This window comes from Chanodichthys erythropterus, chromosome 12 (genome assembly GCF_024489055.1).
Source record: "Chanodichthys erythropterus isolate Z2021 chromosome 12, ASM2448905v1, whole genome shotgun sequence".
In the NCBI taxonomy this organism is placed as follows: domain Eukaryota; kingdom Metazoa; phylum Chordata; class Actinopteri; order Cypriniformes; family Xenocyprididae; genus Chanodichthys; species Chanodichthys erythropterus.
The window spans coordinates 57844819-57869465 of NC_090232.1; the positions used below are offsets into that span (position 1 = coordinate 57844819).

The 24647-nt window shown below is 38.0% G+C and overlaps 1 protein-coding gene across 3 annotated transcripts in view; it reads left to right on the plus strand.

Moving 5' to 3' along the window:
• sugt1 (SGT1 homolog, MIS12 kinetochore complex assembly cochaperone) overlaps positions 1 to 24647 on the plus strand; it is a 124780-nt gene that overhangs the window by 42311 nt on the left and 57822 nt on the right. For all 3 annotated transcript variants that reach the window (XM_067403920.1, XM_067403921.1, XM_067403922.1), the window contains exon 3: positions 22339 to 22429. In XM_067403920.1, coding sequence (XP_067260021.1) covers positions 22339 to 22429 — 91 coding nt within the window. The remainder of the gene's footprint in view (positions 1 to 22338; positions 22430 to 24647) is intronic.

Below are 24647 nucleotides of genomic sequence, written 5' to 3' on the forward strand. Positions count from 1 at the left end.
TGTGAGCTACTATGTAACAGCATCGTGAACCGTGATGTTTTGGCTATGGTGCGGGAAATGGCCCTTACCTCCTTCATTCCGTCATTCACAACTAACTGCAGAGAGTGGGCAAAGCAGGAAAGACGTTCACCTGATGACCATGGAAATTCTGTGTCTTCCACTAAATTCATGTCCTCCCACAAGTGTTCATCATCTAGATTCTCCTCCTCACTCACTGTCATCAGACTGTTGTTGTGGCATGTAAACCTTGAAAGCACATTTCATATTAGCAGCATTGTCTGTGATGATATAACTTATCTTCTGACGTATACCATATTCCTCTGTGATTTCCTCAAAGGCAGAAGCAATTCGCTCCCCACTATGTCTGCCTGTAAAATGCCTACAGTCCAAGTACGATTCGAGTGCATAGGAATCTGAATCCTTCGATTTGTTGCACACATGGGCAGTCACTCCAAGGAAGGAGCGCAGCCTGCGATCAGACCAGAGATCAGTTGTTAAAGAAACAGATGACTGGGTCTCCAGCTTCTTTAAAACCGTTTCCTTGACTGTCCTTACCAACACTGGTATCTGTTTCTCAGAAATTGTTCTTCTAGAGATTGGTGTGTACTTATTGTCCATAATCTCAAGAAAGTGTTTAAAATGTCCATTTTCCACAAGTGACAGAGGCAGACAACACCCAATTATCAAATCTTGGATAATGGCTTTACTGATGGCTTGTTGTCTTGGTGAATGTAGGCTGTACACCTGCACTTTCTGTGTAAACGACGACGTTATAGTTGGCTGTGTGGCATCTGTTCGTTGCCCTGCCTTGTACTCACTGGTGTCAAAAGTATTCACATTCATTACTCAAGTAGAAGTATAGATACTAGGGTTTAAAAATACTTCTGTAGAAGTTGAAGTATCAACTCGAGCTTTTTACTCAAGTAAAAGTATAAAAGTACTGGTTTCAAAACTACTTAAAGTATAAAAGTAAAAGTAATGTAGGGGAAAAAATGCCATTAAGGACAAAAGCTTAGGCCGTGCCACAGGGGCCTATTGTGTACTCCACCTCCTCAAAAAAACATTTTTCTAAAGGCCATAATGACCATAATGTTATATTAAAATGTTAATGTTGAAAAATTTGGGATGCACTAGGCTACCCGTTTCAGCCGCATATATGTCCATTGAAAATGAACGCATTTTAGTACAATGCAAATACATTAAAGCACCATATATGTGTACTACTGACCATTAACATGGGTTTCATGGAGTGGAAGATATCATGACTAGTTGCCTATAAGTATTCTAATGGTGCAAAAAGTCAAAATTCAGAGGCATTAATAACCTTTATTGGAAAGTAAATGTACATCCAAGCTTAACTGCAGAAATTTGTGAGGGCAACGGACAAGAAAAATGCGGGTAGTTTTGGTGTACCCAGGGCAGGCTTAGTAACAATCAGGGCTTGACATTAACACCTGCCAGCTGTTTTCAGCTGTTTCAGTTCACACCGCACCAACAAACGCCAGCAAACTCTCTGTTGGAGTTTGTTGGATAGGTGTTGGCGTTGGTCGGAGTCTGTTTACCCGACTGAACATGTTTAAAGGTGCCATCGAATGTTTTTTTACAAGATGTAATATAAGTCTAAGGTGTCCCCTGAATGTGTCTGTGAAGTTTCAGCTCAAAATACTCCATAGATTTTTTTAATTAATTTTTTTAACTACCTATTTTGGGGCATCATTAAATATGAGCCGATTTATGCTACTGCCCCTTTAATTCTCATGCTCTCTGCCCCCAAGCTTGCGCTTGCCTTAAACAGTACATAAACAAAGTTTACACCCTCAAATGGATCTTTACAAAGTGTTCGTCATGCATGCGGCATGTATGCGTCGGATTATGTGAGTATTGTATACTGTTATATTGTTTACATTCTGAATGAATTTGAGGCTGTGCTCTGTGGCTAACAGCTAATGCTACACTGTTGGAGAGATTTATAAAGAATGAAGTTGTGTTTCTGAATTATACAGACTGCAAGTGTTTAAAAATGAAAATAACGACGGCTCTTGTCTCCGTGAATACAGTAAGAAACGATGGTAACTTTAACCACATTTAACAGTACATTAGCAACATGCTAACAAAACATTTAGAAATACAGTTTACAAATATCACTAAAAATATGATGTTATCATGAATCATGTCAGTTATTATTGTTCCATCTGCCATTTTTCTCTATTGTTCTTGCTTGCTTACCTAGTCTGATGGTTCGGTTGTGCTGCTCCAGACATTAATGCCTGCCCTTGTCTAATGCCTTTCATAATGTTGGGAACATGGGCGGGCATATGCAAATATTGGGGCGTACACCCCGACTGTTACATGACAGTGGGTGTTATGTTGAGATTCGCCTGTTCTTCGGAGGTCTTTTAAACAAATGAGATTTATATAAGAAGGAGGAAACAATGGAGTTTGAGACTCACTGTATGTCATTTCCATGTACTGAACTCTTGTTATTTAACTATGCCAAGATAAATTCAATTTTTGAATCTAGGGCACCTTTAATCGGCGTTTGTTTGGTCGTCTGAGCATCCAACAAACTCTGACATAATCTGACCTGTTCACGAACCGTTGCCATGACGACGAGGCAAGCCCCCTTTAAAGACAGCTGTTTGATCGCGCCTGCACCTCACGCGCACACAACAAAGCACTGGAAACGTGACATCGCAGCTTGTTCGTTATGAAAAATAAAATACAGTTTTAAAAAAAAAAACATATAAAAGGTACAATAGTCTCTAGTGCAATCCGTGCCATTCAGCAAGAGCACTGCTCCACTTCACTGAAAGAGAGAGATATACCATGAGAGCAATGCAGGTTTACCTTAAGTTTCGTTTTAAATTAATTCGTTTTGGCTTGTTTAGTTACATGGTTGTATATGACTATGTGTCACATAAATAAAAGGGTCGCGCTTAAAAAAAAAAAAAAAAAAAAAAGTTTAAAAACCGGTATACGATTTAAACGTCTCTCTATCGAACTAACATTACGTTACCTACCTTAATTTGCAGAGGACGAAGAGAAAGCACCCGTTTGATAGCCTAAATGAGCCAGTAGTGTAGAAATAATAACTTATAAGAAATCATCTTTTTTGAGCAATGCCCCCAACACTGACTATTACTGCGTTCACGTCACCTCGTATTTACCGGAATCTTGACATGACAACACGTGACGTTATATTCGGAGCTGTTCACGTCCTTTTGGTCCTTGGACTAGGAATTATGCGTTTCCATGACACCACTATCAACACCTAAATGAATCTACAGCGGTCAGGTGGAACATGTGGGAGATCTCAGAAAACTACCAGCTTACAAGCTGTAATTACGATCTCTACGAGGACGTGAACGCTTTTTACAAGCTCGAATCTCGTAACTACAGGAATTACAAGGCCGCGTGAACGCACCTTTTAGTCCTCCTTGCTGGAGTGTGACGTGATTTGATGTGCAGGTGTGATGGATTACGTACAAACCAATAGGGTGTCAGAATGGTACGTTATGTGTTTTATCTTCTCATCCAACCACAATCAAATTCACTCTATCCGGATGGCGCGATTTATCTGGATAGTTTTTTTTTTTTTTAAAGCCGGAATGAAAACAAGCCGAAATGAAATAAGAGTAACGAGGCTATTTTTAAAATGTAAGGAGTAGAAAGTACAGATAATTGCGTGAAAATGTAAGGAGTAGAAGTAAAAAGTAAGCTGAAAAATAATTACTCCAGTAAAGTATAGATACCCGAAATTTCTACTTAAGTAAGGTAACGAAGTATTTGTACTTCGTAACTTGACACCTCTGCTTGTACTCCAAGAACCTAAAAATTCAGGGAGGAACAGGTAAGATATCTGGTGATATGAACAATAATCACATTAAAAGAGCAATCTGAAAAATAAAATAAAAAATGTATCAAAACTGAATACAATTGTTAAATCATATCACATATAAAACACACAACAGTACATGCACAGCAAAAGCATTATGGAAACTTTTTTTTTTTTACACAAGTTACCCAAGGACATAATTGAAATTGTATGATATGGTCAAACCAGTTTATTTTCTTACCATAAGACTAAAAATAACATCATCTTTAAGGTGATTTAACTTCTATTAGCCAAGTCTCTTTTATTGAGCCTGAGGTAGGGGTGGGTGACAAATCTACATATCACGATATTTCTTATAGATGATAAAAAGTAAAGAAATATAGTGTACATTGATTTAAGTTTAAGTTAAGTTTGTGTACAGCAAGCCTACCACACTCCTGTAAAAAACTGAAGCTAAAACGCCTCGATCGCCCCCAGGTGGTTGGTCCCAATAAAGCTCATAATCCCCACCCCCTTCTGCTTGCGAGTTTGCTTTGTGAAAATAGCTCGCGCACAAAAATGCTAATCTCGATTAATCTAGTCATTCCATATAGAGGGTATGCACGTGACGTCATCATTGACCGTTACGACTGCGGTCATGTCCACTGAGTGGCAAAGGACTGAAGGGGCTCATACACCGGAAGCAAAGCTCAGCGCCGCAACACGTCTTTCAAATTCGAACGCATTGTTTTCTATTGTTTTTTGAGACGTAGCTGCGGGCGCCGCGGACAGGTGCCGAATGAAAAACAATGCGTTCGAATTTTAAAGACATGGCGCTGAGCTTCGCGTCCGGTGTGCGAGCCCCTTAAAGGTGCTAAAGAAGATCTTGTCGTCGACTGAGAAACCAAAGACTGTTACTGAGTTTTTGAAATGAGCGCATGCGTAAGAACAACCCCCCTCCTTTCGAGGGAACGCCTCCAAAAACTTGTTTATATTGGAATATACTCGAGTATTGGAACACGAGTGTTTATCACCGGCATTCGCTGTGTCGTGTTAGTGGATTCATTATGTCGACTCACCGCAGGTAACTCATAATCTGCAGTTGTTACTCCTGTCTCCGGACAAAAACATCGCATGCAGCGCCTGTGGAGTGTGGAAAGTTACTGGAGCGCGCAGCCGCGCTCATCTCTCACAAGGAACGTCATGGCAGTGATTGACAAGCCAGAGGGCCAATAGCGCACATCTCTCACAAGGAACGTCACGGCAGTGATTGACAAGCCAGAGGGCCAATCGTTTACGCGATGATCGATTTATCTCTGGCTATCGTCGATACATGATCATAGTCTGTTGATGCAACCCAGGTTACCGCAAGTGTGATTGATATGACGTCACACGCAGAGCGTGTGCGCAAAAATTTTTATCAGAATGTATATAAAACCCATATAAACGGATATTTGAATCCGATTACAATGTTTAGAGTACATGTAAACAGATCTGCAATCGAATTGATGGAAATTGGTGCATGTAAACATAGCCATTGAGGAGTGTTTACATTACAGTGTAAAACATGACTTTTCCTGTTGTCTGCAGGTGACACTATGATTAACTTACTAGTAGTAGTCGTAGTCGTCGTCTTCAGGCCAGGATGTTTGTGAAGTTTGAGGCAGAATGGACCTTGTATGCCGAGTTACAGCAATTTCCTGTTTCATGGCGAAATATCGAACTTTGTCAGGCCGCCACGGACACGCCCTTCAGCGAAAACTCAAGGTCTTCACAATTTAACGCCACAGAGGACTTTAGATTAGACTGGCCAAATATGACATATTGATCTGATTGAAGCTCTAGGAGGAGTTCGTTAAAATTCAATGTCTGGAATTGGCAAAACCAGCAAAAAAATTCTAAATATCTCAATACTTGTTGGGTTTTCAGGTTTTGCACCCAGGGACATTTATGTAGGTTTTGGACTGTTACATGTCTCTACCGAATTTCATATCTGTACATGAAACGTATTGTAAAGGATGCTTAATTGAAGTTTTGTAGGTGCTCGGGGCCTTAATGGGTGGGGGAAAAAAATCATCAAATTTACAAATGAAGCAAGGTTTTTCATAACTATTGAATTTTATTTGTGAACTCCATTAGAAATTAAACCATTCAGGTCAGTTTACAAAACACAAGCTGAACACGTACAGTAACTATGTCAGTCTAGACAACACGTCAGCCCCATTGAACACATGAGGGGCAGAGTTTTACTGTGTGTGTGTTGCATATATACTACTTGCACTTGATGCACATTGTTTTATATTGTGGTTCCTTATCACAACTGATCAAGATGGCCAAATGATTCGCTGCTCAGAGGAGCAGGAGCTGTAAGGGTCAGATGAAGTCCCTCAACACTGGGGCCCTTTTGCAGCTAGAGTGCAGCTGGAAGCAATGAAAAAGGTTTTGCTTGCAAAAGCTTCACCTTAACAGTCTTGTAGTTTCTTTCCTCGTCAGGTCAGAAACTCAGGACATGGAGTGTCTGTTAATGTCTCCTTCCCCGTCGAGTTGGAAACGCAGAACAAGGGTGTGTCTACCCAGGGGACGTATTTATCCCTTTCTGATGAGGAGGAGATTGAAATGTGGCGCCTTGCTGATCCTGGAGTGTGATTGGCTACTGTTATCTGAAGCCGCCCCGGTGTTGCCCACCCTAGTGTGGAACTCATTTGCATAGCATAAAGTATAGTGTTAAAATAGTGTCTTTAAATGAAGCAAGGTTTTTCATAACTATTGATTTTTATTTATGTGAACTCCATTAGAAATTAAACCATTCGGGTCAGTTTACAAAACACAAGCTGAACACATACAGTAACCATATCAGTCTAGACAACACGTCAGCCCCATTGAACACATGAGGGGCAGAGTTTTACTGTGTGTGTGTTGCATATGTACTACTTGCACTTGATGCACATTGTTTTATATTGTGGTTCCTTATCACAACTGATCAAGATGGCCAAATGATTCACTGCTAAATAGTATCTTTAACCATTTACCGATGCATTATTTCTTTACCAAACCTCTTTCAAATTATTAAAGGCATCATAGGGAACAGATAGACACCAAACACGATATGAAATGGTTAAATCATCGTCCATGCATTTGTTTATCTTTTAACAGGTCTGTCCCATGACCTGTTGGTTTAGCAGTCAGTAACCATTAACATAAACTGTGCTTTGCATGAAGATGGAGTGGAGGTGATGCAGTTTAGATCAAATTAAGGCCTCCAAACATAGGTATGAATCAGTGGTAAGTATTAAATCAGTGGTCGCCATCTTTATCACTGTTCCAGTAGCTCACGAAAGCAACAGAAATATGAGTGCAAAAATACAGTACATTTCTGCAGTCTTTGTACTGTATTTTTTTATTTATTTTTCTGTTATTTTCAGGAGCTACTGGGACAGTGATAAAGGTAAATAGCCCATATCATGTCCGAATCTGTAAACGGCCGTTAACAAGAGGCCAGAGACGCTGAAGATGGACGCAAAGAGGAGACAATTCTGTAGCAGGCAGAGCAGCTCACTGTTTACGATGCTCGAAATATAGGAAGAAAATATAAATATTGAATTAGGGGTGAAGGGTTATATGAATGCATCTCTAAAGGAATTAGAATCAGAAAAAAGAATCAGAAAAAAATCGATGGTAATTGCATTTTATTTTCTTCTTACCTCCGAATAAAGTAGATAATTATTAGCGCAGTTCAGCTTTGTTTACACAGCGGTAACCAAGGAAACACTGTATCACTGCTGCTCCATAAGTGCCACCTGCTGTCAGAGAGTGAATTTGCATCTCATTCAGCCTGCTGTTTTTGTTTCAAGCTTTTTTTGTGTAGCATATAATTTCACAAAGATAAAGTCAGACCGTTGTGTTATTGCTTTAAATCTTGAAATTAAATCTCAATTAATTCAAATAAAAAAACTGCTCATGCAATGTGATAGCATCTTTGTTTGGATTGTGATTAAAAAGCAGTGGTTCCCTCTAATTTGAAATGGCTATGTATTTTTGTTAATAATAATAATAATAATAAATATCAGCAACCAGTATGAGAATCGGCCAATTTGCTTGAAAAAATAAATAAATAAATCAGAATCTATTGGCCACGAAGAGAAGAAAAAAAAAAAAAAAAAAAAAAAATTACAATCTGGGATGTCTTTTTCTATCAAGTAGATCTTGTCTTTCATAAAGGTCGAGGTCAGGGATCTTGGGCTTAAAAAGGTTGGTGACCACTGATTTAGATAGATCTCTGTGGCCTCTTTATTTCAGTCATTGCTGCTCCATCCAGGACTTCCTGGATGAATTTTTATGGCAGTCCTTGCTGTAATGTACCTTAGGTCATTTATTAGCTCAATTGAATTGTTAAAGGGAATAAGAATTGAATCAACTGTAAATGATTCACTGTAAATGATTCAGAATTAATATTTAACACTTCATCAATTATTCTTCCAAAATTGAGGTTAGAGTATTTTACCAATTCTGGATAAAATATTATTCTGCGGCCAACAGTAACAATATTTTATTATGATTATTGTTATTATTGTAATTATTATATTATAAGCAAGAGGTAACTTGATCTTTAAGTTTAAGGCAGTAATTTGACACACAACACAAGAAACTCATATATGTGAAAATCAAAACAAGATTTATTGACTACTTCTAATGATTTCAGGAAACTAAGGCTAAACACACACACACACACACACACACACACACACACACACACACACACACACACACACATACATACATGCACACACATTCGCGGAGTTGATGAGTTATGAAAAGTCCCAAGTTCAGTGCTAACTTAACTCATAACCTGAGGAAAATCACAAAAGCAGAGCTTTGGCTTGATTCTTTAGGTTTAAAGGAGTTTCACCAGTTTCCAGCAAGAGAGAGAGAAGTTTGCTTGTACCTGTGTTTACTCTGACAGCTGAGGTAGTCGGGTTGTTCTGTGACTCATGTACAGCGGAATCCCGTTCTGGATTGGCTGTCTTTCAGGTGACGTCTTCTCGGGAAAGCCCTGTGGGTTGCACGGAAGCTTTGAAGGATGTTGCTGTTCTGATGTGAGCGTCTGGCTTGAGCGGCTCTCTTCTTGGGAGACTTTGGTCAGATATTTCACAGAGGGTTTTGGAATCTGGATGTAACGGCTGTTGAATGATCAGCGGCGTGGCTCGTAGTTGAAATCTGCGGCTGTTTAGATGGAAAATCAGCCCCGATAAAGGATCTTCTCAACCTCTTCTTTTCAGCATGACCCAAGCAACTTTTCAGCCGTGGTCAAAGTATTTCTGACCGACTTCTGACTTCCAGCTTCTGACTCTGACTCTGAGCTTATTTCATATTTCTGACTTTAGCTTGTTCGGACAGCATAGTTTTTAAAGGAGCAATTCTGGCTCCATCCTTCAGATGCGATCCTCCAATGAGACGTTGCTACGGAGATTAGACACGCCTCGTCTATTGTCTATTGATCACATCGCGTGATATCTGCAGAACATTCTCCTGTTTTATTAACAACTTTATAAAGTTTCTTAATATTTTCCTGATACTGAATTTCAATGTTTCATTCACACAGAATTACAGAGAATTATAAATTCTGCATTTAGAGCTCAAACACGACACACTTCTTACACACATATTACTAGACTGACCTAATTAAAACAATGATTATAAGAGAAAGAAGATGCATACAGGAATACAAACATACAATGCATTGAATCCAACATGTTAGTAATCACATCATAGCAAATGTTATTCTGGATATAGTTAATACTTTAAGTAATCGACAATTGTCCCTTTTGAGATTCAAGATTGAGTCCTTAAGCATAGTTTAAACTTTGACCGGAGTCACGAGTGACCGGGTCAGGATGGATTGCTCAAACAAGGGAGGTATTGATAGGACAGATTCGTCTTTAAATCCGTTGATGGGTGTTTTCCTGTTCTGTGCGATAATACAAGAGGGTTTTGTGAGAGAATCAATAGATTTAATGTGATCAGACCCACGTGATAGGTTCTGATTAGTTTATTGCTGATGAGCAAAGAAGTCCTTTAGACAGAGTCCTTTGTTAAAAGAAGTTACGTCATCACTTCTGTTTAGGCTAGGTGTTTCCTGTCAGGAAATGGATCTTTTGGACCAAATGAAGCTTTGTTCAATCATGCCTCTGGCTGATAAAGCCATTTGGTAACGTCTGTCGAACGGGTCCCTACATTGCCTAAACCTTAGGAATGAGTTTGGTGGTTAGAGTCAATGTGTCGTCCAATGAGAAGTCTTCTCCTTGGTTTTGGTGGGTGCAGAAGGTCCTCCTTCCTGCTCTGGAAGAGGTGTCTGGTAGTTGTCCCAACACCTTATCTGATGTTGCTGAACATTTATTTATGTTCATTCACCAAAGATCCAATCACGGTGTGGCACATCTTCCTACACACCAGCAGTTACAGAGGGGCCCTGTCGTAAACTGAAGAAATATGGATGTTGTGAACACCAGTCAAGATGGCATTCCAGAGACCACTTGCGAGATTGCTGATGGGCTTGTTCTGGTCCTGGAGCTGGCTGCTGACAGGCTGGTCCTGTGGCTCGTCTTCATTTGGGAAAATACACGATTGAGACGATGCCTGCATGTATTGACTGAATTTGCGTCTGAATAGCGCTGGCTCCGTGGGCGTAGCCGCATTAGCGGATAATGAGCTGAATCACAGACTTCTGACATGGCTCTCTTTTTATACAGATTACGTAAACACAGAAGGTTTGTTTTCGATTTGACTTACACGATTTAAAACTTGACATTTCAACGTTTTTTCAGACATAAGTATAATTTTTTTTGTGTGATTAGTATTCATTAAGTTAGTTCATTTTCTGAGAACTATCAGATTGAACTTCGTTCAGAGGGAGACGAGAGATCACGCATGTTAGTATTCTTTATTTTTCAAAAAGCACAATTTTTTTTTTAACTCTTTTGTACACAAATAAAAGACATTCTATAGTTTCAATTGATATATTACTTATGTCTCTATGAAAAAAAAAAAAAAAGACGGAGTACTTTAAATCTGTTTTGCTGCAATGTGAAAAAAATCCTGCAAAATGTGCCGGCGCGTTACCCGACTCCAGAGAGGTAATGTCTTATTTCATCGTTGCTCAGATCGTCTTCAGAATCAGTGAGCACTTGTTCATAAGCATCCGGCTTGTCGAAGAAGTACCTCAAAACATTTTCGGTGTACGGCCACGGTTCTTCATTGAATTTTGATATCAGCTAGAGCTGACCAGAATGCTGCATAATAAGTAGCCACGCTTCCCAGTATGGAAATACACACAGACAATGACACACCCCTACTGCGTGCTAGAATCTCAGAAAAACAAGCCGATTTCGACCTCAAAATGTACGCTTTTAAATATACCAATACTGCTATCTCAAACACGGAAAGGCTTCTTCATGATCTCAACTAACAGATTCTGCAAAAAAAAAGAAAATCACCAATTTTGAAAAAAATGCTGCTTTCTCATTTTGCCCGAGAGTTGTGCTGCCGACTTGTGTCCCTGGTTTCCGTGACGGGTCACATATATGTTGCATGGAGATAGAACAGATATAGTTTAGTTTAATTACGGTGAGTTTTATAACGGGTTATTGTACTTCACATAAAATATGAAGCATCCGTTTTCACTCTAGAAAATCATAGTAAGAGCTTAATAAAATACAGTGCAAGTGTGCATTAAAATATTATCCAGAAACACTCTCTCTCCCTTGCATTATCATCAACATACATAGCGAAGTACACAAACACTTACAACTAACAACTAACAGTAAACAAATATATAAAGACCTTATGCCTTTTCGGGTCGTGCTTAATAATCTGGTAAACTCTATATCCATAAATCAACTCTGATGAACTAATAAAGTGCTCTCACCTTCATTAATGCCGTATTTAGTATCACTATGGAGAGACTATAAGCTGTATCACGAACAGTTTGTACTGATCCATCCTTGAGTAACACAATTTTAGCACAATCTCTGTTTTGTATTGTCTCTTTGTATTGACATTCGTTCACAAAGTCTGGTGTGAAATGATTCACACAGATATTGACGGAGTGTATTTATCAAACGTGTAGTTAGTAAACTACACTTTGATAAGATTACTGGCCTGAAGACATCTACATGCAAATATTCAGTTAGTGACAAAACAGGAAATTACATGCTTTACACTGTAATTCACTCCGTGAAACACATTTAAACATGCCAAAAAGTACCAAACATGCTAGAAACACATTAAATCATGCAACATTTGGCTAAGTGCTAATGCATGCAATTAATGCCACAAAAGAGGAAGTTGTTTTAACTCAGGCATACAATGTCCAATCTGCCCCAGATATTGATTCGCACAGAATCGAGGGAGCATTTTCTTTGAAGAAAAAATGAGTCCACCTCGTCTTCAGCGGCTCCGATTTAGGGAGTAAATGGAGAGAGCTATGTGGATTAATCTATACAGCTACAGAATACCCAAAACGCTTGGGAAACATTCTTGTCAGTGCAGCAATGGTGGAATATGTACAACTTACTGTGAACACGCTCATGATGTGAAGCGGCATGATAACGGCATAGTTATCATTTTAACCCATTTTGTTCAACCCTTAACGAGTGCTGAGTCATCACTCTAAAAGGGAGAGTACTGCCTGCGGACGCCACCTAGCTATAAAATAATTCATCATATTTTGCAAAACTCCTGCCTAGATAATCTCAAATTAGGTGTCATTTGAAAGCTTAGAGTCTGACCTTTACAATGAATGTAACCAATTTTATTAACTCTTAAGTACTGCGGAGTACGGAAGCCCTGAACCGCATGGTAAAAAAAAAAAAACTTGGTGGGGAGAAAAAAAAAAAAAAAAAGTTATCTCGTTATTTCAAGATATTAAGTTGTTATAATATAATATCTCGTTATTTCAACATAAGTCGTTATAACGACATATCTCGTTATAACAACATAATATCTCGTTATTTCAACATGTCGTTATAACAACATATCTCGTTATAACGACATATCTCGTTATTTCAACATAAGTCGTTATTTCAACATAAGCCGTTATAACGACATATCTCGTTATTTCATGATATTAAGTCGTTATAACGACAGCAACATAAGTCGTTATTTCAACATAATAGCTCTTCATTATCTATCAAGTATGATAAAGGACGTGCGCATATCAACGTCCCCAGTGGCGCAACGCTAAAGTATTGGACCGCCAGTCTAGCTTTTACTGCGATCGCTGCGGTTTCGAATCCGCCTTTTGCCGAGTTCGTTCTTCTCTTGTTTCACATCACATATCAAAAAAGGCATTTATTTTCAATAAAAATTAAACAATGTTATAAAAGTGCAAATAACCTGCCTAACGAGTGTTTAATAACATTAAAAGTATTTATTGGGCAGGGTTAGCAGCATGTTCGATATTACCCACTATAGGGCAGAATAAGACAGGGAATCAATTAAAGAATGCAATAGTTATGTTGAACTACTGTTACAATTTAGTGCTCCAAAATCCCAGAGGTTTATCATGGGAATTTGCGTTCATCCCAGGCTAACCTTTGAGGTTAAATTTATGAGACCAAAGTAAATAAAACAATTTACAGTGCAAATGTCAGGGTGTCAAACTTACAGCCCGGTGTCCAATCTGATTTGAACTATAATAAAACATAGAGATGCACTAGTCCAGGGGCCAAAAACGTTTTTAAGCAGGTTTTTTTTTTTATTATTATTCTGGGCTTGCAAACAAACTGCTTTGTAATATTTTCTAAAGATATAAAAATCAAAATAGGTGCTAATATATTGAAATAATAGGACACGGAGTGTCTATTTACAGTAAGTGCAAATAGCGTCCCTTGTTGACAAACACTCTTTACAGTATAGCTCCAGTGTCTGGTTGGGCCACTCAAGTTTAAAAAGGGACCGTTGTAATTTGATCTATTCAGTGGCGTAACAATAGCATGTAGGGCTTCAGATTTTGGCTTTTACAGTGATCGCTGCAGGGTCGAATCAGCATTTTGCAGAGCTCACCCATAGAGCTCACTCCTATTTTCTCATCATATACATTTTCAATAAAATGAAAATAATGTTCAAAAAGTGGAAATAAAATGTGAACAAGTGTTTAATAATATTAAAAGTGTTCATTGAGTAGGGTTGGTGGAAAGTGGAGGGGTTCTATTCTCCCAATAATGTAGGGCTGCAGCTATCGATTCTTTTTGTATTCGATTAATCTAGCACTTAATCGATCGATTAATCGGATAATTTTTTTTAAACCAAAACAAATAATGCATACTGAAAATTAGGTGGCTGTAAAATGATCAAGCATTTGGCTTTTATTTCTAAAAAAAAAAGTTATTGGTTCCAACTCCAACATTTGGCTCCAAAACTAAGCCTTTAGTGTTTAAGTGCCAGTGCCAACAATTATATAACAATACAGTTGTCAGCTTACTGTAAAACATGTATAACATATAAAACTATGAATACAAACTTAAATAGTAAAGGCCATTTGGCCTTAGTTTTGTCGTCTTAATACAACATTACAAAAAAAGGATTGCACCTTCTGCAAATTACCCACCTGAGAACAAAAACACATGCCGTGTTTGAGGAAGAGTGACGCCCCAGTGAGACCAGTTGCTTCATTGCAGTTTGGTACGGCAGAAATAGCCTATATACAATAATTTTCAATAGAACGATGCATTTGGCTTGCATCACTTGCATTGCGGTGCATTTTAGGTGAAGCATCCGTTCGAAAAATCGCGTCACATCACGTCCCTGTGTATACAGTGAATGCATGCTGAAATTATTGTTGCGTGGCTACATAAAAAGTTTAAGCATATGCGATGCATTGCCGCGATTGGTCTGACTGGCGTGTGAGAGAGACAAGGGTGCATGCGTGTGTGTGTGAAGGGGTTCTTTTTTTTTTTTAGGCTATACTCTCTTACAATTGAACGTGAATACGTTTACTACTTAACATCAAAGCTAAACATCATATCTATCTTTACTCTCTGCCATCGCGCCAACTAAATTCAAAATGTCACGCGCTATGGTGTGCTTCCTGAACACTGAACAACGGTCCGTGTGAATCAGATCCCTGCGCGTATAGTACGCGTCATAGGAATTTAACGAGGCTTTTTGTAATCGAGTTAATCGAGTAACTCGATGAATCGTTTCAGCCCTACAATAATGCAGCATCCATTTAATAATTTTAATAAATATAATCACTCTATGATATTATTGCATCCTGTACAAAAATACTGAGGTACAAATAGTATCTGCCAATACTAACCTACAGCATCTAAATACTATTTACACTTCTTGCAAAGAACTGATAGGCTTTTACATGGTGTCAATAGAATATATTGCTATTCTCACCTAGTATAAATAGCATATCGTGAAAATGCTGCTATTGTCATTTAGTATAAATAGGATGTATCGGTATTTTCACTTAGTGTAAATAGCATCTACAGTAGGGGTGTCAAACTCATTTTAGTTTGAGGGACGGACTGGAAAGAAATTAGCCATATGCGGGCCGAATTACCTTCTTATAATAACCTTAGTGTGCTGATAGTTGCATTAATATTAAACATATGAACAACAAGTTAATTTGTAAAAAAACAAAACAATGCAGTTTCCTTGCAGTGAAAAGACCATTCGATTTTTAAAATTATTTTTTTATTTAATATTTTTTTATTAGCATCTATTTTGATTTATCATGGCCAATTTCAATTTTTATAAGAAGCAAAACGTCTGATTCTGATACTGGTTGCAGATTTTTTCTAAAGCAAATTTATTTGTTTATATTTTCACAGGCCAAACTGGCCTTAAACAAATATATCTTTGATATTAGAGGCAAACACTGGCATTTGGATATTAGAGGCATTTTTATCATAGTCAAAGATGTTATGCACATGAGCATGAGCAATTGTTTTTTAATTTAAATTACTGAATAATTTCAAGATTAACAGCAAAAACTAGGTCTGGTCTGACTTTAGCTTTGTGAAATTTGAATGAATATTATATGGAGATAAGAAGAAAAGCCATCTCAACTTTTCTTAAAACAGTTGCCTTCTGAGATATATTCATATTAATCCCACTGTAATATTTATATTATTCTCCCTTTTTATCGCGAACTGTGAGCTTGTGCATGGTACAGTAGTTCCTCTGCTGGTGGGTCTGTTCTCTTTGTGTCCGTATTCAGCGTGTTAAAGTCCTGCTTACATACTTCGTAAATACACAGATGAAATTTTGGGAAAATATTACAAAGCAGTTTGTTTGCAAGCCCAGAATAATAAAAAAAAAAAAAATGCTTAAAAACGTTTTTGGCCCCTGGACTAGTGCATCTCTGTTTTATTATAGTTCAAATCAGATTGGACACCGGGCTGTAAGTTTGACACCCTGACATTTGCACTGTAAATTGATTTACTTTGGTCTAATAAATTTAACCTCAAAGGTTAGCCTGAGATGAACGCAAATTCCCATGATAAACCTCTGGGATTTTGGAGCACTAAATTGTAACAGTAGTTCAACATGACTATTGCATTCTTTAATTGATTCCCTGTCTTATTCTGCCCTCTAGTGGGTAATATCGAACATGCTGCTAACCCTGCCCAATAAATACTTTTAATGTTATTACACACTCGTTAGGCAGGTTATTTGCACTTTTATAACATTGTTTTAATTTTTATTGAAAATAAATGCCTTTTTTGGCAATAAATGCCTGTGTTTGTTGTGATGTGAAACTAGAGAAGAACGAACTCGGCAAAAGGCGGATTCGAAACCGCGGCGATCGCAGGAAAAGCTAGACTGGCGGTCCAATACTTTAGCGTTGCTCCACTCAGGACATTGATATGCGCACTTTCTTTATCTTACTTGATAGATAATGAAGAGCTATTATGTTGAAATAACGACTTAAGTTGAAATAACGAGATATTATGTTGTTATAATGACTTATTATGTTGAAATAACAAGATAACTTTTCGTTTTTTTTTTTTTTTTCCTCCCCACCAAGTTTTTTTTTTTTTTTTTTTTTCACCATGCGGTTCAGGGCTTCCATAGCGGAGTTATTTGCTGAAAAATAATAATAAAAAAAAATTCATAACTTTAGGATTTTTTTTTTTTTTTTTTAAATGTACTCTAGTGTCAAAAGCATCATACAGCTCAGATAATCATCTTATATACCACTTGAAAGGTCTCACGGAGTAGAATACGAGTATAATTGTTTTGAGCTTTGACTAAACCCAAACCCACACCCCATGTTAACTAAAGCTAAAGTGTAGCTATCACTTGGTCTTTTAGCTTATAACTTCATAAAACATACATAGATTGTAGAAAATGGCACATCATTACTTGGAGTGCATTCTCCTGATTGAAATCCTGATCTCCTGATTGAAAAACTATGCCGTGAGTCCAAGATCTACATAATCCAATAAGCCGATCAATCACGAGTTACTCCATGTGAAAGAGCGATTTTGAAAATGCCCATCAGGGGGCGCCAATGGAAAAACAAAAAAGCCTACCTTTGTTCCAAATGCTGTAACTTTCCAGATACAGATCACATATAGGGGAACATCACCAAAAAATAATTTTCCTCCTACCTTATTTCCTTTCTAAATTATTGCATGTCAAATATTAAATATGTAAAATTTCCCTTGAGCAAACTTTATTTTTTGTCTTTAGGATATTCTTCTGAGAAACTGCTGATAATTTAATTCATTGATTTTTATTAAAAATATAAAAAGTTCTTTCAAACAATACCAACTTTTTGACTCTCCTTGCTAGAGATTTGAAGTTATGAGTCACTATTTTTGTGCCTTTGTTCCAAATGGTCTAACTTTTGCCGGATCTGTTGTGACAATATAGAATGTCAAATAGATATGTTGGTGCTAGGTCATGTATGCATTAAAAAACAAAAACTAAAATTTTAAATTCTGTTCTCAGTTTGACTGGTAGCCAGTGCAGAGAAGTTAAATTGGGAGTAATGTGATTGAATTTTCAACTTCCAGTCAACAGCCTGGCTGCAGCATTTTGAACCATTTAATAAAGTCGTAGTTTTTGTTTTTTTGGACCAAAATGTATTTTCGATGCTTCAAAAACTTCTAACTAATCCACTGATGTCACATGGGCTACTTTGATGTTTTTATTACCTTTCTGGACAGTCTACCGTATGTACATTTTCAATGGAGAAACAGAAAGCTCTCGGACTAAATCTAAAATATCTTAAACTGTGTTCCGAAGATGAACAGAGGTCTTACAGGTTTGGAACGACATGAGGGTGAGTCATTAATGACATAATTTTTGGGTGAACTAACCCTTTAATTTAAAGTGAATCTGTAGCCTACCTTTCTCATTCGGCACAAATCCAACTGTTTTCATTTTCAGACGAATGCTTCATTTATTATATGAGCTTTGTACTTCACTCGTATTATCGACGTAAAACATCATCCTTCACATATAACAACACAGTCAGGCGGTGGTCATGGGTGGTTAACGGCAGATTGTATTACAGAATTGAATTGAGCAGTGTAACGTTTGATTGATTGTATTTTATTTTAATATTTAACAGCTGCGATATCAAGTAAGCAATGCAAGAATTTTTGTGCGCGCGTGAGGCGCCGGCGCGACCACTTTTGTTTTCCTTCTATAAGACGGTAAACTGTCTCCGTAATTTATGGTCATACAGGTAAAATTAAGAGATCATTCATACATTTACAAAAGACACTCAAATAATGAAAACAAACAGAATGTCTGTTTCTTTTCCTAGATCTTTGGACTGTGCCACAATGAACCACTTGCGTTTTGTTAATCTGTAGACATAATTTTTTAGCCTATAGGCCTAAATATTCCCTTTTATTTTATGTGTTATGTAGGTAGGCCTAGTTTTCTCCGTTCACAGAAGCGCTGCAGATGCGTGATGTGATGTTGAAAATGATACTATCCTGCAATTTTCGCCGGTTTCAAAACGCACAACAAGCTGCATATTACTTGACATTCATTTTCACTTAAATGTAGGCCTAATACTTGACGGTTGGTGACATATATCTTTGGAAAAACTAATGCCAGGGCATTGCCATTGTGACTTACCTAACCTATGATGACTTGACAGTTGAGCCTGAGCATGTCAGCATGGGCATTTCACTCACAGTAGAGCCTGAGCGCGTTTCACTCATTGGATGCGTCAGCATCACATTTGCATAGGCTGTACTATTTGAATTCGTGATTGGTTGAACTGCCAAATCAAAATATTAAACGGAACAATAAAATAATGTTATTAACCGGTTAATTGCCATTTCAAATTAGCAATTCTGTTCAGAACGATTAAATTTGATTTTGCTTCAGTTTCTGGTTACGTTCTGGTCAAAATTTCATTCGTTCCTTGAAACAGTTCAGAGTCCTGGTTGAATCTTTTGGCCATATTGAGCAGTTGTGATAAGGAACCACACTGGTGTCAAAAGCTATATTTATTGTGTCCTGCCCCCAATTTGCAGCTGGTATAGAGTATGAGAAAATAAAGATTGGTTACCGCAAGACAGAGGTGTAAAATGTTTGGGAATGTGAGAGCTGACTGTGTTGGTGCTTGAATTTTGCAACAATGCTGCAACCTTGTGTGGGAACGGCAGGGACAGAAACACAAAACTCACTTGCACTCACACAGTCACTCACACACACTAACACACACACACGCATGCACACACACATACTAACAGCAGGCCCGGACAAGAAGAGGACAGATACCCCTTTTCCACCAAGGCAGTTTGAGTGCTGGTTCAGAGCCAGAGCCTAGTTTCAAATAAGTTTTGGCTTTCAATACCCAAAGCACCAGCTCTGACCCAGGAAAAGTGGTTTGTATGTAGCACCAAAACATTGCTGGTCAAGAAGTAAGAACCGCTTGCATTAGGGGCTGGGATCGGGTTTACCATTACCAACAAGACGGACATAACCCGCCATTTTTTAAATGGCAGCTAATAGCAGCTCGATTGTAATATCCGTCTATACAAATTACAGCGAGCTGCACGAACGTGTTGGATTTGCCGTGTTTGGATGCCGATGTAGGTTTACAAAGCCATGAGCAATAGTATCACAACGTGTGCCATTGTTGATGGAAGGCTTGTTTGAAATGCATCAGTGCTGCGCAGACAGATTGGCATATGACAAAGTACCGCATTTGGAGGGCATACAACTCCTTATGTTTTTAAATCACTCTCGTGGTACTTTGATGTCATATGCCGATCGGTCTGCACAGTGCAGACGCATCTCGAACAAGGTATGTTTGTGTTTGGTGTTGCCACGCTAGCATTGCTGGGAAATGAGAATTATACAGTGACATAAAACCGAGCTCTGGTGGTGGCACTCTAGCCCATGGAAAGGCAAATTGGTTCTTAGAAGGCAAATTGGTTCTTAGAAGGCCAATTGGTTCTAAGAAGGCAATACCCCGAACCGGCAATAGCACTAGCTCTGAACTAGCACCCGATTCATGCTGGTGGAAAAGGGGTAAAAGTGAAGCTACACAGTACCTACAATTTCCACATTTTTATTAGCCCTGGGTCCAGTCGACCCGAACATTGTGTATGTAATATAAATGTGTTAGGGGGTTGTAAGTGTGTTGAAATTAATGAATAGAATATAATATATCTAGGCTAGAACAAGGTTTAATCTGGCCTACAATCTAACTTTAACTACTGTATGTGAATTGAATGTGCATTGGTTCCATTCAGAATGAGAGAATTAGAGGAGAGTGAGGGACTGCTGTAACGAAATGTGTAGCGGTTATGAATCAATTTATGGATGAAATATGAATATAATAATTCATAAGATTATGAATAAATTATGATTCATATATCGACCCAACGGGGAATTAAACATATGTTGTGAATCAATTACAACGAATTATAATCAATTACATATATGATTAGTTCTGGTTTAATAATTATTTAGAGAAACTGTTCGTTTGTCCAGCAAACTAAGTCCCTCACAGAATATTATAAACAGAGTTATTCTCTGGCCGTGAAAATAACTTGCATCAAAGCATAAAGCGATCGAAAAACGTTAAAGTGACTTGGTTTTCAGCTGAAAGAACAAACAGAACAATCGAGCGTGAATAGCGTTTTAATATATGCAAACTACGAATACAGAGGTTATACATCTAAATATATATACAAGAATACACATATATATATACACGAGAATGAAAATGAAGAAAAGACAGGGAAAGAAAGATGATCAAAGAATGGCAAATTACACAGTTAAACCTTTTTGAGAGAGCCAGCACAGAAATCAGTTTAGACAAATTTAAGGTAAATGATAATACTTGCTTATTGGTTCAAGTCCGTGAGTAGCAGTTTCAACGCGCTTGGCTTGGTCCTTTCCGAGAGGGTTTCTCCGGCGGGGTTTTCAAAAGAGGTTTAAACTTAAGTAACTTAACCGAAGAGAGAGAGAGAGAGGAAGTGGTCCTCCCGAGCTGCGTGCGTGGTTGGGAAGCGCGGTCACCTGAGGCGTCCGGAGAGACGTGCACGAGACGATCGGGAGGTCACCGGGAGAACAAAGAAAAGGTGTGTGTCGTTGTTTTTATGGAAACCCAAACTAACACACCTCCTGAATTGTAGCGGCCAATAGATGCGCAGCACTATTTGGCGGGCAAAGTTCCTTGGTTTGGTCTCCTAGATGAATTTGCATACTTAATGGCCATCAGACCGGATTTCGAGATCGAGTGCTTTCTTCACAGTATCATTAAACACATAGAAAAATGCATATGTCAGCCATGTGACCCACCTCAGTAAATAGCTTGAGTCCGGAGCTTTACGGAGAGACCAAACTCGACAGATCAGAAAGGCATAGGAGAGAAGTTATGGTTTACAGACAAAATTATATCGTTAAAATGCACACTAGCACAAATACACTCATTTAAACACTAGGAAACATGCATAGGCCCTAAAATATATGAAATATATATTTTAGCATAGTGGTAGTTTATATATATACACAGTTAAAAGTGTATGTTTGTGTGTTTCTGTATGTGTGTCTGTGTGTGTGTTTTTGTGTGTGCCAGTGTGTGTGGGTGCTGGAATGTGGATCTGGCCCGTAGTCCACATGAGAGGCCCCTTTGATGTCCTAAGAGCAAGGAAATTGGGCCTGCTGTGTTACCTCGGAGGGCAACAAAGGTGTCAAGTGGGCTCATCTTTAGTAGACTGTTCGGAGCCGATTTAGTGATTTAAGAAACAAAGTTCATCAGGTTAAAAGCGTTCTGAAAACTCCAAAGTTTATTGACTCTGAACGGATCCATCCAGACGTTACACTGCTGATAAAGCAGATTGAGGCAGGTGTGAGATGGAAGTGGAGCTGGAGCTGGCTGAAGCTTGAGGAAGCTATGGACATTAAACATCATTATTATACATGTATCCTTTTAATACTAACAGTCACAATCTCAGACAAAATAATTGTGGGTCAATGATTTTGAGTATATAGTTTCTCTAATAATAATGTTTATCTGTCTTGTTTTATAGGAGCTAAATGAGGAATTGGGGAAGAAAGCTGATCATGCTGAATGGCTCTGTCAGCGGGCCTATGCTTATATACTATTGAAAGAGTACACTAGTAAGCACTCCTTTACTTGTTCATTTTTTTGACTTGCATGCTACTGAAAGACTACTGCATTAAGCACTCAATTACCTATATACTATTGGCATGTGCAATGTAGAATTTTCTAAAAATCTTTACTCAAATAGCCTATTGATGATTAGGTGTGGGTATTGACCTAGGTTCATCAAATGATTCAGATTTAGGGCTGTCGCGGTTAAGGATTTCCCTTGCTCTGTTTGGCGTATGACAAAGTATATTATTATATATTCGGTTCGATACGATACACTGGTGTCACGGTTCGGTTCGGTTCGTTTTATCACAACTATGCAGTGTTTTCAGCCACATAACGTTCTTTAACGTTCATTCTTTTAAGATTTCAGACATTTATTTATGCATAAGCACCATTAAAACAATATATTTAGAGTTTATAAAATGCACACTGATGTCAGACATCAGTGGAAGGAGCAATAACAATCCCTTCATATACAATTTGCCGATATTTATTCATATCAGACACACATAATGGGCCTAAGTAACTATAAAGTTTACTCTATTATTCTTCCAGTTCACCAGCCACTTACTTGCATATATTTCGGGAGAAAATGATGAATTCACCTGCTGTAAATCCGACTGACAGGACTCTGTGAACTGCAGCGCAAACTAAGATGGCGGCGCCTATCTCGCGTTATAGATCAAGCTAAAGATCATTTATAAAGGCTTTTAAACGACAAAACACACTCACTTACCATGTTATCAACTATCTGATATTCCGATCCTCAAATATGTGTAAGCAAGTTTGTGAATATTTTAAATAAACTAGGAAAAACAAAATAATAGCGATCCATCTGTCATACAGTGTTATTGTTGCTGCGCTCAGCGCTAGTGACGCGCAAGACGCGTCGCTATGGAAACATTAAAGGCAAACGTTCTAAAATAATGGTTGCATTAAAAAAAAACTCACTCAAAAAAACTCACTCTGGGGGGAGATTAGAATATTTTAAACTCACGCTCGAAAGAGATAAAACAAAAACAGCTCCTTATAAAAAAAATGAAAATGTTATATAGCTTACATGGAATCCAAAGTGCACCCAAACACCAGACCTGTTGGTTATTTGGACGATCTTCTATTTCTGGTTTCTGTTAAACCTTTACAGTCTATGTGTTAAACACATTAGCCATTTTGCAAAGAGCCTTCAGCGCGTACTGAGTGAGCGAGCGCCTGCCTGAGTAGCCACATGTAACGTTAAATCAGACGCTCCAGACGCCCCAGACGCATTCGGTTTGAACGCAGCATAACATAAACGTATAAGTTGGTGTTTTTTTTTTTTTTTCGGGGGTGTCAGGGGCGTTGCCTGTTACGTCGTTTGGGTTATTGGGCTACCTTGTTGAACGCATAACATTATATTTCACAAACTTTTTTATTTTCCAAATGTAATTAATTAGTCCAACGAACCGTTCGGTACATAATGCGTACCGAACCGAAAGCCTCGTACCGAACGGTTCGATATGAATACGCGTATCGTTACACCCCTAAAATTATACTGTGTGTATATATATAATATATATATATATATATATATATATATATATATATATATATATATATATATATATATATATATATATATATATATATACTGTGTATATATATACTGTATACTGTATAATCTGTGTAACATGGTCATATTCAATGACGAAACTAAATAGTGTTGAAACAGGAAGTAACAGAAGAGAATCTCAAAATAAGGGTCTACATAACAGAACATAAACCTAAACCATTTAAAGAGTGATGTAATGAAACAAGCTGTTGAAATCATTTTAACTTTGAGTGCCACTTTATAAGGCTCAGCTGACCAGTTATGCACATCCTCAGTCAATCTTGCTCACATTCAATGTTTAGGCTTGTTTAGTGCAAATCTACAGAGCCTCTGTACAAATTACCATGGTACACATTATGCCATCATTATTAACTTATTTAATATTTAGTACACATGCATAAAGTGTAAAACAAGGACATACCTTTCAAAAAATAACAAACATGCAAATGTCGCGGTTGCTGTGGTTAATATAACTGGGTGGCCTGGCCAAGTAAAGTCTCTGTGTGGGAAGCACTGCTTATAATCTAAGTCACTGAATCATTGATTCATCTGATTCGTTCAAAAAGCTGATTTATTCAGTAAGGAAACACTGCTGTGTGTTGCTCAGAGATGCAGTTATAGTGCTGTGGTTATGT